Here is a 14008-nt window from a genome sequence, read left to right on the forward strand (position 1 = left end):
ATAGGTCCACAACGGACCTACCAAAATCTCCGGTAGTGAAAGGGTTAATCGCCACTTAGATCTGGGCGCCAAGCGCAAGCGAGAGGCACTATCCGTGATTTACATATTTCCGGTCACTTCGGATTCATACAAAATTCAAGAAAAACGGTACCTAACGGCGATTGTATCATATTCCCGGTCACTTGCTCTTAAAAATCAAGTTGTAAATATCGACCCAAGCGACGATGCCTGTCCTTCGTCTCTTGGTCAGTTTCTTGTCGGACTGCCACATAGTCGAAGTCCCCCTTCTATATGTCTCACGCTGTTTTCTTGCGCGCATTCTCCTTCGCCAGCTTCGCCTTTGCTCGGTCGCGCTCCGCCTGCTCGAGAGCTCTCTTTTCGTCCAACTTCGCTTTCATTTTGCCACGCTCAGCCTGCACGAGTGCTTTCTTCACGGCTAACGCTGCTTTTGCCAGCTCTATATCTTGCTTGTATTGCTCCACTTTCACCATCGCGATCAGTCATGCTAGAGATGGAAATGTACTTGGCTCCCGTGGTGTCAAAATGCCGGGCCGTGCCGTACCTCAATGTGAAGAGGATGTTGTGCCAATCCAGTAGCTAATCCGATAGTTGATTTTTGGACGCCTCAGCGCTTCGGGAAGTTTGTCTCTTAATACAGTGTTGGTTCGACCGGAAATATGAAGCGGCCGAAAAAAAAGCACAGACGGACAGATTTAGTAGACAATGTTGGAGTCGATGTGGCGGTGCGCGATCTCGCCTTTGTGCGCGGGACCGTCCACGGATGAACGAAACATGCAGAGGAAAAACCCTCCTGACGTTTCTAACCTTTTAACTTACATGAGAGACACCCGCCGGGATGGAGCAGTAAGTCTGAAAGTTAATTTTGTTCTCGGTATTGATTGTAAAATTGATTAGATTATGTCAACTGCAGGGATAATCGAATTCATGTAGAAGATTAACCCAGGGTGGATGACGTCTTTCCTGAGAGACAAGGACTACGGGGAAATTGCGCTGGAGCACGTGGGTCAGCGCATAGCTAAACGGTAAGTTATTTGGAGAAGGAACACATTGGGGATTCATTATATTAACAAGTTCTGTATATTCTTGAAAATTGCTTGGGATTTCACAGAACCGCAGGAGGCCAAGAAGTGTATCGTAAGGTTAAAATATCCCCTTGTATTCTTGACAAATCCATTCGTCCAATCAAATGGGTTTTCTGTTTACACAAATTGCCGCACCATGACAGCAATATTTTTCCAAGTCATGATGTATATTGCAGACTATGTCTGATTATCCACGTTTTCTAGTTTTACATTTTTTAATACTGACAGAGAGGAACCGGGCAGAAGATGGAGAAAGAGAAGGAAAAGCCCTCACCCCTGCTCTATGCTCGGAATCGTCGCAGTGCCACACGTACACTGACTATCGCTTCTACTGATTCTTGGACAAGACGTTGGCTGCGGAAGTGATTGCTGCGGCGAGTAGAGGATTGAAGGCGAAGAATCACTCGGACTACAAACACGCTACCCTGTACACGGCTTGCCGGCGATGTTCATCAAGAGCAACAAGATCGAGTCGAAATATCACAAAACAACGATCAGTTCATTGTGGTGACGCGCCTTACAGAAATCGCAAACTCAGATCCCAGAATCCAAGGTTGAAATCCCAGGGATTCCAGAACACGAGTGCGCGGTTCCAGAATCACTCGACGCTCGGACTGCGTCAGGAGGGGGGTCTCTCGCTTGTAATCCCTTGGGTGGTTCTTGACGGGAGCTACGCTGTGGGTCCAGACGTGGGTCTGCCACACTAGCTGCTGCTTGACCCCAGAAATCTCCAAATCCATTTGAGCGAAGCATGGCCCTGACCCAGTAGATCCCTGTTTACACGTGTCCACTCGAATCCGAAATGCCCCCGGGGTTTTCTTGAATATATAAGCATCACTCTCCACAAAACACTTCTTGTTACCTTCTTCTCAGACCCTGGACTCGGGTTTTAACAGCCTCCACTTTCCCAGCGACTCCGGCTTTGAGTCGCTCCAGTCGCTCCACTTCTTCCGGGCGGTTCAGACTGAGAACCGCCAGCTGGATATCCACTCGCTCCTTGATCCAAAGGAGCCAGAGAAAAATTGCCTCGGGGTGAGTCTGCCGATCCCAGAGTTCTGCGTGGACTCTGGGGGCAACCGCGCACCACACCGACTTGGGCGAATTAAAACCCGGATCCAGGAACCACTATCCTGGGATCCAAACCACACAGATTTCCCAGCAACGTTCGCAAACCACTATCACGAGGCGTCACGCTGCCTGAAAACTTAGAGCCGATCACCTTCGACCCGAATATGAAGCACCACCAGCAGTCCAACCGAAGCCAGTCAACCGATGAGTGGGGCGCACGCCAACCAAGCCAATAACGAAAAGAAATCCGAAAACAGATTAATTGACGAACTTGAATTTATTTGGAGTACCGACTTCCCTGGCTTGTAGTGGACACCCCACTTACCGGCACAATGTACCAGGCAAAAAAAAACTTTGCCTTTTTCGGTTACCGGTATACATACCGAATGAGGGTCGGTTTGAAATATTATTAGCATCTAGCCTACTCGACGTCTCCAACGTCGTCGTCCGAGTCGATCTAGCACGGGTCCTAGCTCTCATGGATACTTGTGTCGGGCTTTGAAGGCGTGCGACCAAGACCACGACCCTCCAAAACCCTCCACATCATAATCCTCTGCTACTGCCTAGGCCTCTAGCGTCAGTGTTAGACTCGAAATGGGCACGCCTTCCTTTCGGAGGCCGTTGACCCACTTAACGAGCTCCAGCTCTACCTCCAGTGGCAGTCAGAATCACAATACTTGTACCAAACCGGTAAACATGTATCTAAATGATTATAGCGGAACTTATATGCCGAGGCGACAGCTGGCCCTAATACTGCAATGTCATTGGCTGCTCTTATACGCAGTTATCCACTGCAAGCCAGGGAAGTCGGTAGGTATTTACACCGGCGCGCGCTTGGTCCTTGTGCCGCTTGAGCCCTTTTGGAATCCGCAGCACTCTCTCACGTCCTTGGAGGAAATCGAACTCTGATTATGCAGTTAACATCGGCCTGAGGTCTGGGCAACCACACTGGAATCGGGCACTTGGCACTGGGATCAACCAGTTCAAACTGGGATCCGCCATGATATATCCAGACCCGCATCACACATCGGGATCTGAGTGTCGACGCTGGGATGCAAGCCACGACACCGGGGTCACCACGTGATACTGGGGACGATTCTGGGATCCCAGCGCTCGATGCGAAGTTGAGTATGGCTTGGCCGATTCCAGATCGGTATGGTTGATCCCATTGTTGAGTGAAGGATCTGGGATCCCAGTTCTCGGCGTGGGCCTGTATATGGTGTAATGGATCCCAGATCAGCATGGCTGATGCTAAGATCCGAGGAACCGTACTGAAGCTTGCAGCGAGTCAGGGATCCGAGGAGCCATACCCGAACTGTCAGCGAGAGCTGGGATTCCAGAGTCCGCACAGGGATCCGAGAAGACATACCTAGCTCACCGTGGTATACAGGAACCCGAAATTGATAGTAGACATTCACCTCACTGCTTGCACTTCTAACGTATCCCAGTTTCATGGTTCCGCTATCAATAAACCGAGCGCACATTCTTGGTACCTCAGTTACCAACTCCAAAGCCATAGCCGAACATTGGGATCAGCGGAGCCCTTACTGGGTTCGTCACACCGTACTGGGAGGCGAGGGTGTCAGCAGACACTAGGCACATGCTTCGCACTCCTCACAAAACAGTACACCACGGTTTCGATTCCAGTAACACAAGTGTGCACGCCTTTCGTCACATCCGCCAACGCTGGGATCACCAGCGAATTCTGGGATCTAGGTTGTTGCACATAGATTCCACACACCACGCACTCTTCCAGAATACCACCATACCACTGAGTCATTCCTGCAGCGCCATTGCGCATGCTAAACGCGCCAAAGTCCAAACTGGGATCGGAGAGCGAAACTGGGATCGCTAGCCAGCTAAAGTATGTTCGCCATCAGAAAATCTGATTTCGGGTAGATGGGGGTCGCGGGTAGTCGCGTGATGGGTTGAGACAGAGGATTTTGGTCAACCATATCACATCATGCCCATGCAGTACGTGGTGGCAGACGGCTACGACGTCGGTGTGGGGTCGGCAAAGTGTTCCGGTTGTGTTCATGAGAAGTATAACGAAGAGGATCTACTGCGCTTGTGGGGCCCCCGAGCTACCAGCTTGTTCGAGGAAGACTTCATCTACCGCTGGAAGCAGTCGTCATTGCTCAAGAGCTATCTCTTCGAGGAGAGACCGCCGCGTGCAGCCGCTCCTATAGGTCGTTGTGGCACGACCGAGCCGTCCGACATTAGTCGAATCGAAATTGGCTGGTCTTGGATACTTGATATGCCTTGACACGTGTTCGCGCGCCCGAAATTACTCCCGAAGAAACCGGCGCGGCGCGGGGGAGGCGCGAGTCTTTCAAACAAGCGGACGCAAGAAGGCGACTATAATTCCTCCTAGATCCAGGAGAAACTGTTTTGCATGCATCCACCGATATACAAGTTCGTGCACAGTGCGTTCAAGTTTCCGGGTATGTATGATTTTTCGGGCGTAATATTAAATCAATTATGTTTCGGGGTCGTAAATAACACACCCATAATTATATTGCAAATCCAACCCATTCGTAATAATAATAACAATTATTATTATTATTATTTCCAGCTGAGAGTTCCAACCTGTGCTACTGCAGCACTGCTACAGCGTCGGACTCCGGATTCCGGAGTCAAGTGAATCCTGCTACATATCCGCATACAGTCCGGCAAACGGATTCATGCAATTGAATTTTTATACTCTTGGATAACTCCGAGCGCTTAAATCGAGACTGGAGAGCCCGCCCGCCTTCCCAATCGTGGCCGTGCAGAACTCTCCTTCCTTCCCAGCTCAGCTCATTGTGGAATTTGCTCTCAAAACCACACGAGACTGCTGCCTCAAGTTCTTGTAAATGATGCACCCGGGCCGCTTTTTCGTAGCAGCAACTTGCATACTGGTGGTGAGCACACAAGGCGTCACCGCTACCTCGGAAAACAAGACCCCAACGTCCACCGCCACAGGACCGAGCCTTCACCACACAAATTCGTCCGACGGCAGCAGTGCGTCGTTTTCCAGTTCGGAAGACCTGGGAGATGCCTCCTCGAACGCGTACGCCTTCACTCAGCCGGAATCCGCAAGCTCAGCTGGCACACGTCCTCATCACTCGGTGGCGGAGGTGGTGAAGGCGTTCTGGGTACACTTTTTTGAAGCGCTGAAAGCAGAGGTATTTGTAGGCTAGCGCCCGACATCATTTAAGCAATACAAACAGCAGTTGAAGACGCTCCTGATGGGATAGAGAAGACGAATGAAGATGATTAACTGGGAGGTATTTAGACTTGTCGTTGGGCTGGCTACCAGTAAGCGAACTCTGATGGATAGACTTTACATCACAATCCCAGGAATTGTATGAATTCCCTGAAACGATATGCGATTGTCGTGAATCCACGAACTGTGCCTCACCCCTGGCTCAACAAGAAGAACACCACCTTCCATTTGTCAAGACGACACGCGGCGTAAAGATGAAAGTTTTTACCAGCGCAGTGGTCTTGGGGTCGCTCGCTGCCCAAGTGGCGAATGCCGGCTTCGTGAAGACGTCTGGAACCGCGTTTGAGGTCGATGGTAAGCCGTTCAACGTCTTCGGTACCAACGCGTACTGGGCTTCCGAGATCAACTGGGTAGGTTCAGTAGTTCGCGTTGAAAACCCCGCGGAGAAAACTTTGACGGGGACATTGACATTCTTGGTGGTGTAGAGCGAAGCGAACCTGGCCACCATTTTCAAGACGATGGCTACGAACGACCTCACCGTTTGCCGCACCATGGGCTTCGCTGACTTGACCACCGTCGGCACGGCCCCCTACAACATCGTCTACCAATTGTGGGAAAACGGCACTCCTACCATCAACACCAAGGACAACGGTCTTGGCTACTTTGACAAGGTTGTTGCTGCAGCGAAGGCAGCAGGCGTCAAACTGGTCGTTCCGCTGGTGAACAATTGGTCCGACTACGGTGGCATGGGTAAGGCCCAGCTCTGCCATTTATTTACCTTCGTCTGGGTTTCGTCGGCTTATCTTGTCTTGTCCAACCAGACGTGTATGTGAAGCAGCTCGGAGGCAAGTATCACGATGACTTCTACACCAACAAAAAAGTCAAGGCTGCATACAAGAAATACATCGCCACCTTCGTGAAAAGATACAAGGTGTGTCCGAATGCTCATCTGCAGCGTCGCCAATTGGTTTTGTTGCTTAAACTTCCTTGTGACGAGCAGAAAGAGGACACCATCATGACATGGGAGCTGTGCAACGAATGTCGCTGCGCCGGTACAGGAGGAGGCTTGCCTGAATCGGGGTCTTGCACGACGAAAACCATCAACGCCTGGATGACCGAAATGTCCGCTGTAAGTTGTTTTGGCGCTGCATTTCACCTTGGCGCTGATACTAACCACGAGCTGGTCTTGTAGTACATCAAGAGTCTGGACTCGAACCATCTTGTGGCTACGGGAAGTGAAGGCTTCTTCAACACGGACAGCAGCGTTTACCTGTACTCCGGGCTGTCCGGTGTCGATTTTGACGCCAACCTGGCGATCAAGAGCATCGACTACGGCGCATACCACACGTACCCCGACGGCTGGAACGTTAACGCCAACGAGTACGTGTCGTGGGGTACGAAGTGGATCAACGACCACGTCGCCTCGGGCAAGAAGGCCGGCAAGCCCGTTGTAATGGAGGAGTACGGCGTGAAAAACCACAACGCCAGCGTGTACAAAGCTTGGAGCGACGCTGTGTACGCCGCCGGGTCCAGCATGCAATACTGGGAGTTCGGCCTGGAGTCGCTCAAGACCTACCGCGGCGACTACACCATCTACGACACGGACGCGATCTTCAAGAGCGCCATTGTGCCCGCCGCCAAGAAGTTCAAAACACGCCGTAGCTCTGCGTAGAACCAACCCCCACTTCTTCAACTCAGAAAACCGAAAACACGGGCTTATCCACTGCAAATGAACACGAAAGCAAGGTGAACCCCACAGTATTTCGTAGCAAACTAGCGACTGTACTTCCTTAACACGGAATTGTCCGTCACTGCCTCGGGCCGCATCACTGCTACTCCACATCACCGCGTGGCCCGCCCGTTTAGTACACGGCCATGTTGTCCAGCAGCGGGATGTCCGACTTCTCGGACATGTAGTCGATGTACTCACGGAGCTTGGGCGGCCATTCCAGGTCGCGCACGAGCGTGAGGCCGCGCAGGCGGCCGAACAGGTCGATGTCGTCGTAGCTGAGCTGCTCGTTCACCGAGTGGCTGGAGTGGAACATGGGGGCCAGTTGTTCCAGGAACGTGTTGGCCTGCTCCACCAACTCGGGCGTCTTGGCCAGCGCCTCGTCGAACGGGCCAATGGTCTTCTCCTTCTTGACGCGGTAGTACTCACGACTCTCGAGCATGGCGAACTCGGCGAAGGGGGCCGCGTGGAAGCGCGGGTGGTACAGCAGCCGGAACACGTCGGCCGTGTCCTTGATCCACTGTTTGATCTCGGGCCGGTTGGCGGCCGGGGCCAGCACGGCCGGGCCACCGAAGTGCTCGTCCACGTACTGGACGATGTCCATGCTCTCCGGGAAGGCGTGGCCGTCGGCCAGCTGCAGGATCGGGGCCTGCTTGGAGCCCACGAGGCCGATGGGGGTGGCCTCGTCGTGGTTGGCCAGGAACACCAGCTCGTGCGGCACCTTCTTGAAGCCGAAGATCATGCGCGCGCGCACGCAGAATGGACAGTGGTCGTACACGTAGAGCTTGGGCAGGGCCTTGAGGTTGCGCGGCTGACGCAGGGCCAGCACGGCGGCCGCGGCCCCCACGGCCGAGCCCACGGCGAAGGTGGCGGCCAGCTTGGACAAGTCCGACATGACGAAGGTCTCACTTCCGAAGAATCCGGGGAGTGGATGACTAGCGGCCGAGACGCGTCCACGCGGTATTTACACGAGAGAAGCTGGTATTTGCATTTATAGGGAAGATGCAGGCTTGTAATTACTAGGTGTGTTGTAAATGTGGGGTGCGGATGGTAGGGTAGTTTTGAAAGAAACGATAGTTATCGCGAAATTGAGCTGTGCAAGTTGAAGCGCATTGGTTCACTCGTTGGCAGTCTCACTCGCACACGACCAAGTAAGCGAGTTAATAAGATTTATGTGTGTATTCACGTATTCATGTAATCATGCTCGAGTTGGCTAATCTGGCTGCGGCTTCAAGGCAGCAGGGTCCTCAGCGAATTCACTCTACTGTAGCTGCTCGCTCCTAGTACATGGCCATGTTGTCGAGCAGCGGGACGTCGCCGGCCTTGGCCATGTGGTCCAGGAACTCGCGCACGTTGGACGGCCACTTGATGCCGCGCACGAGCGTGAGGCAGCGCAGGCGGCCGAAGAGGTCGATGTCGTCGTAGCCCAGGGCCTTGTTCACCGAGTGCTGCGAGTAGAACATGGCGGCCAGCTGCTCCAGCAGCCGGTTGGCCTCCTCCACGAGCTGCGGCGAGCGCTTGAGCGCCTCGTCGAACGAGCCCATGCTCTCCTCCTTCTTGGCCCGGTAGTAGTCCCTGCTCTCCTGCTGCGCGAATTCGGCGAACGGGGCCTTGTGGGCCCGCGGGTGGTACAGTGCGTGGATCACGTGGGCCGACGCCTCGACCCACTTTTTGATGTCCTCGCGGCCCGAGGCGGGGGCCAGCACGGCCGGCCCACCGTAGTGCTCGTCCACGTAGCGGACGATGTCCATGCTCTCGGCGAAGGCCCGGCCGCTGGGCAGCAGCAGGATGGGGGCCTGCTTGGCGCCCACGAGCTCCACGGGCGTGGTCTCGTCGTGGCTGGCCATGAAGGCCAGCTCGTGTGGCACCTGCTTGAGCCCCAGGATGGCGCGGGCCCGGGCGCAGAATGGGCAGTGGTCGTAGACGAACAAGGTAACGGCGGGCTTCTCCTTCTTGGAGCCCGTGGGCGAGATGGTCTCCACGCGGGCCAGGCCCCAGATGGACTTGACGGCGGCGCCCAACGCGGCCCCCACCGTCACGGCCGCCCCGATCTTGGCCATGTCCGACATGATGCAATTTCTATTAGCTGGTCTGGTGGTATTAACGTTAACTGCTGGCGGTGCCGCTGGAAGTGTGGAGCTTGTGCCACAAGTTGTGGTGGTCCATGGTCCATGCTGCAGCAGTGCACGTCTTTGAAGCGCCAAAAATGTGTATGTGACACTAGTTAGTGTACTTGCACAAAAAGGCAACTTGAAGTTTTGTTGCCTTTTTTAGCCCACTTGACTCGGGCGCCACCCGCCACTCTGCGGCGTGAGATATAAGTCATCGCGTTGGACGTTGAGCGAGGTTTTGGTTGTGCCTGCGCAATCGGATCCGACGACGGCGTGGCCTGGCACTTTCTTCCTACGGAGAACCTTGAAGTAGAGATCGCTGTTAAACCACCGGCCATTCCGAGCCAACATTATACAGGTCGTGGTTTGAGTCACCAACGCAGTGCTTCAATGCCCTGTTCACAATCCATTTTCCTGGCTTCGGAGCACGTCGACCCTGACTCCTGGCCGCCGCACATGGCCTGCACGACGTCGCCGCGCCAACACGTTGGAAACAGCGCCGTCTCTCCTCCCATTCAGCAACGACTGCAATGCATTTAGCATGCTGTTCAAGCTGCACGAGTTATGTTGGCTCTTCTACAGGACGCACATTTCGCAGCTACGGACCGATACGAGAGTGTTCGTCGTTCTCGCTATTGTGCTTCTCTGGCCGCGGCAATTAGCCCCATCAATTCGTCCTCGCAGATCGACACTGTCAGGCTGGCGCTGCAACTTCGCTTGTTCAACCCCGTGCACCAGCTCGCGACGTCGATGCACAGTGAAGATCACGTGGCAGTGATCCCTGTACTGCAAGAACTTGTGTTGTTTGCACGTGGTGGGTCGTTTGGAGATGTTCTGGTCCCAGCAAACAAGTTTCGCATCGAGAAAATACTGGCTGAGGAAGCGCTTTTAAGCGCTTATAATAGCGTGATAAAGTCATCGAAAGGCGACATTGGGACCAAAGAGGCTCTCCCGGCGCACCTCAAGCACTACTTGAAGTACTTACACTCGGTTACCGGAAGGTCCCGTGCTCAGCGAAGTCAACTACCTACTCTATGTTCTCAATGAGAGTATCGGGGGTCAGACCTCGACCGAAGGAACTGGTCCAATTCCTCGTCATGAAGCGATGAATATCTCATCCGAGGGGCGGGGGTAGAATGCATCCTGTGCAAGTACAACGTTCCGGGTGCGTCAATTGCTCGTATATGGTACGTATAGAGAACAACTGACCGACGTGGCGCTTGACCAACTCTACAATAGGCCACGCTCACCCAGGATTGCTACCAAGTGCGACCCCGCTAACAGTAAGCCCCCCTCTAACCGACCCTCAGTGTTTTGGAGGTGCTGGAGGTCTCCGGTCTCCAGTCTATCGAAAACTGAAAGCGGTACGACGTCTGCTGGTTACTATGACTTCTGATTTGATACTCTCTTCTTACCTGCGTGTGTGTTCGATCGTCGTACTTGCAGTTCTTGCTCGATGTGGAAAACGAATACGATAATTTCTGTAACCGCGAAGCTATTGAAGCCTGTGGCCACATCTACACGCCACTGAATTTTACCATGAGCTAGCTCTTTGATGCTATTGGGCCTGCTCACTACGGTGCATCCCGGGGTTCCTGGAACGATATGCTCGAAGTGATCAACAACACTGTCCAAAACAATACGTCCATGGTTGATATGGAGCAGCTAGTTGCACTGCACGCGTGCCTTCTTCGTGCGTCAAGGCAGCAAGCTGGCGTCCTTCGCTTGGTATCCGCTGTCGGATACGAAGCACCAGGATTGCATCGCGTGTTCCTTCCTGCTGGCGAGGTTTTTGGGGCGCTCCACAACTACTTGGGCGTGATAAATGAAGGGCCTCGGTGGCAGAAGCGGCCTCTTGCACCCGTCTACTATGCCTTCGCTGCGTTGGTGTTTTTTTATTCATCCTTATCACGTCGGAAATGGACGCTGTGCTCGCCTGTTGGGTAATGTGGTGGCCAAGAAGCTGGGAGTTCGACCGATTCTTCGTTCTTCCGACAAGACACTGACGACAACAGGGTTTCTGCAGAAGGCGACATTGACCCCGTACGACGCGCGCGGAGAAGCCATTTCTACCCCACCAAAAAAGTAAGACGAAAGCGTAAGTGTCATTTTCCAAGCCTACAAAAGCGCGAAACGCTCTCAATCCTAATGACTCTGCCTGGTACGCACAGCGACGTTGTCATCACCGGCGTGTCTTGTTCTCTATGTAGTATAGGTGCTTGTGCTACTCGAAAACTTAGTTCTGGTGCGGGAGCGGCGGGTGGTGGATCTCCACGAGCAGGCGGTACAGACCAGCGCCGGCAACACCGCCCATCAGGTCCGCCACGATCGGGATCCAGAAGTAGTAGTTGCGCGTCGTGAAGACCTTGGAGCCCCAGCCGGCGCAGAACGTGAACAAACGCGGACCGAAGTCGCGCGCCGGGTTCACGGCATAGCCCGTGTTCATGCCGAAGGCCATGCCCAGAGCCATGATCATGAGGCAGAAGGCGAACGCAGCGCCCACGGGACCGGCCGGACGGTTGCGCTGGTCCGTGATGGCGTAGATGCTGAGCACCAGCATGGCCGTGCCGATGAACTCCGTGTAGAAGGCCGTGTAGTTGGAGATGTTGTCGCTAGGGTAAGTGGACCAACTGCTCTGCGTCTTCTCGCGGTTCGGGTCGATGACGTTCAGGTTCTGGTACTGCATGACGTAGATGACGAAGGCGCCGATGAAGGCGCCCAGCAGCTGAGAGATCATGTAGCCGGGCGCCTTCCACCACGGCAGGCGGCCGTACACGCAGTGCGCGAGCGTGACGGCCGTGTTGAGGTTGGCGCCGCTGATGCCCTCGGAGCAGTAGACAGCGATGAGCACGCCGATTCCCCAGCACATATTGATGCTGAGCCACGTGCCGTTCTTCTCCTCGGAATTCACGACCTGGTTGTTCACACCCATGCCGAAGACGATCATGACGAAGGTGCCGAGGAACTCGGCGAAGCACTCGCGCATGTGCACGCTCTTCACGGCGAAGCGGGCCAGGCCGGTGCGCTCTGGGTACGCAACACTACCCTTCGGAGTTGCGGACATGCCGGCGTAACCATTCTCGGTCTTGTCGAAGTCGTCGTTCATGGCCAGAGGCTCAGCGAGGATGGGGGCAGCCTCAACGTCTGGGTTCTGGGTAGACGGGAGCGGGGCCATTGTTGCTGGAAGCAGGAGATCCGATCGACCGGGAGATGGTAAAATGCAGAATGAGGCTGGGATGAGGGCAAGCACGGATGCCGCCACTGATACTGCGGTCTAGTTGACTGGACGTGTGGCATCGATAGCGACCTCGAATACTCAGGAAGCGATCAAACACTTGTCCTCGCGGCGCCACGGAAACTGCAGCTTCAGTCGCACGCACAACGGGGCCGCCCATCTCAACCGGGCGACGCAGCATTAATTCGGCGCCTTAATAACTCGCTCGCTGACAATTAAGGCGTTGACTGACTTGCATGGCTGCTTGGTGTTGTACCGACGCCGCGTATTTATGCTGGAGCGGTTGCCATAATCGAGGCCCAGTCAAGCATGGCGAGCTAGAACACGTAAACCAAACGCTTCCCCGGCTGGGAGGTATCAGAACCTTCACGAGTGGAATGAAGCCGATGTATGGCCTCGATTGTGCCGATTTTTACAAGTGTGAAGCTGCCTAGGACAAATAGAGCTAAATGCAGATCGACAACTTCAAAATGATCCTCCTTGAGGAAGTAACACCACGTGCAGATCGCTGCGAACTGGCCTTTATGGGTGAGATCACTTGTGCGATAGAGAAGCAATCGGTGATAGAGGACACTCGCAAAAGGGTTTTGCGTCTGTAGGTAGAACGATGCACTCTCAGCAGTTTGACTAGACTGCTTTCCCGTGCAGGATAGGATACACTACCTGCACTAACCGATAGCACTGGCCAAGTGTTCAATACTAGGATCCAATTGACTGTCCCCAACATGACGTGCAATGTGGCATACCTGAACGGATCAACTGGTTTTCAGTACCTGATGTTTTCTAGCTTGTGATGAAGAGGGAAAATGTGTTGAAGCCCCTGAGACGGCTCCTACTTCCTCGCGGATTTGAGTTTTTCTACAGTAGTTCACAGAGATCGTTTTTTACTTCATAGCAAAGCAAAGGCAGCAAAGGAAAGGCTCGGACTCCAATTAAAAACCGCGCTGAATCTGACAAAAGTGACTTCCGCTGGTCACCGAGTCACGCATCCGCCGTATTTATGTTTTTCCAAGCCTATTCCTTAGCAAGCAACGCGATGGGGGCCACTCGTCGAGACGACCTGCACCAACCCAAGGCCGCAATTGAGCCGAGCCACCTCGCTTACTCACTTATATCACCGACCCAGACAACCCAAGTCGCTCCATGCTGCGCAGGACAGGACACCGCCGATCTGTCAAAAGGATCCCTGCCCCGCTTGTCTTTCCGCGAAGTTTCAGTCGTGCACCGACGGCTTCGTTGGAGCCAGGTTTCAGAGCTCTGAGCCTGCAGGTCAGGGAGAACAAACAAACGCATCGATCAGTTCCCACGACGCGGCGCTCGCGGCCGCATTTTATGCAAGAACCAAGAAACGCGAGCTGTCGTGCTGCTCGGTGTCGAGTCGGTAGCTTCGACTCGAAACGCCGTTTGTCAAAGACACAGCTGTCTGGCGCTGTTACGCTGCCGGAAAACGTCGCCACACAGAAGTATCCAATACTGAAGGAGTGTGCAAAGAGGACAACGCAAGAAACAACACAACATTATCCTTTGCACTAGTAGAATTCATTCCAATGCGCC

The 14008-nt window shown here is 53.9% G+C and overlaps 5 protein-coding genes across 5 annotated transcripts; 2 read left to right on the top strand and 3 right to left on the bottom strand.

Moving 5' to 3' along the window:
- Nucleotides 1–5633: 5633 nt before the first annotated feature.
- IUM83_17673 (mannan endo-1) lies at nucleotides 5634–7051 on the top strand (the record flags this gene model as incomplete). The annotated part of the gene is made up of 5 exons (XM_067942635.1): nucleotides 5634–5789; nucleotides 5865–6129; nucleotides 6201–6310; nucleotides 6380–6508; nucleotides 6572–7051. 5 exons carry the CDS (start codon nucleotides 5634–5636, stop codon nucleotides 7049–7051), a joined length of 1140 nt encoding a protein of 379 aa, XP_067779957.1.
- A 190-nt stretch (nucleotides 7052–7241) lies between these two features.
- IUM83_17674 (GrxB family glutaredoxin) lies at nucleotides 7242–8003 on the bottom strand (the record flags this gene model as incomplete). The annotated part of the gene is made up of 1 exon (XM_067942636.1): nucleotides 7242–8003. The coding sequence occupies one exon, from the start codon at nucleotides 8001–8003 to the stop codon at nucleotides 7242–7244; it is 762 nt and encodes a 253-aa protein (XP_067779990.1).
- A 385-nt stretch (nucleotides 8004–8388) lies between these two features.
- On the bottom strand, nucleotides 8389–9177 carry IUM83_17675 (GrxB family glutaredoxin; the record flags this gene model as incomplete). The annotated part of the gene is made up of 1 exon (XM_067942637.1): nucleotides 8389–9177. One exon carries the CDS (start codon nucleotides 9175–9177, stop codon nucleotides 8389–8391), a length of 789 nt encoding a protein of 262 aa, XP_067779989.1.
- Nucleotides 9178–10362: 1185 nt separating this feature from the next.
- IUM83_17676 (Ankyrin repeat domain-containing protein 50) lies at nucleotides 10363–10767 on the top strand (the record flags this gene model as incomplete). The annotated part of the gene is made up of 3 exons (XM_067942638.1): nucleotides 10363–10384; nucleotides 10459–10583; nucleotides 10666–10767. The coding sequence occupies 3 exons, from the start codon at nucleotides 10363–10365 to the stop codon at nucleotides 10765–10767; spliced, it is 249 nt and encodes an 82-aa protein (XP_067779960.1).
- A 688-nt stretch (nucleotides 10768–11455) lies between these two features.
- IUM83_17677 (putative aquaporin) lies at nucleotides 11456–12394 on the bottom strand (the record flags this gene model as incomplete). The annotated part of the gene is made up of 1 exon (XM_067942639.1): nucleotides 11456–12394. The coding sequence occupies one exon, from the start codon at nucleotides 12392–12394 to the stop codon at nucleotides 11456–11458; it is 939 nt and encodes a 312-aa protein (XP_067779959.1).
- Nucleotides 12395–14008: the final 1614 nt, after the last annotated feature.

This window comes from Phytophthora cinnamomi (assembly GCF_018691715.1).
Source record: "Phytophthora cinnamomi strain GKB4 chromosome Unknown Contig131, whole genome shotgun sequence".
NCBI lineage: Eukaryota > Oomycota > Peronosporomycetes > Peronosporales > Peronosporaceae > Phytophthora > Phytophthora cinnamomi.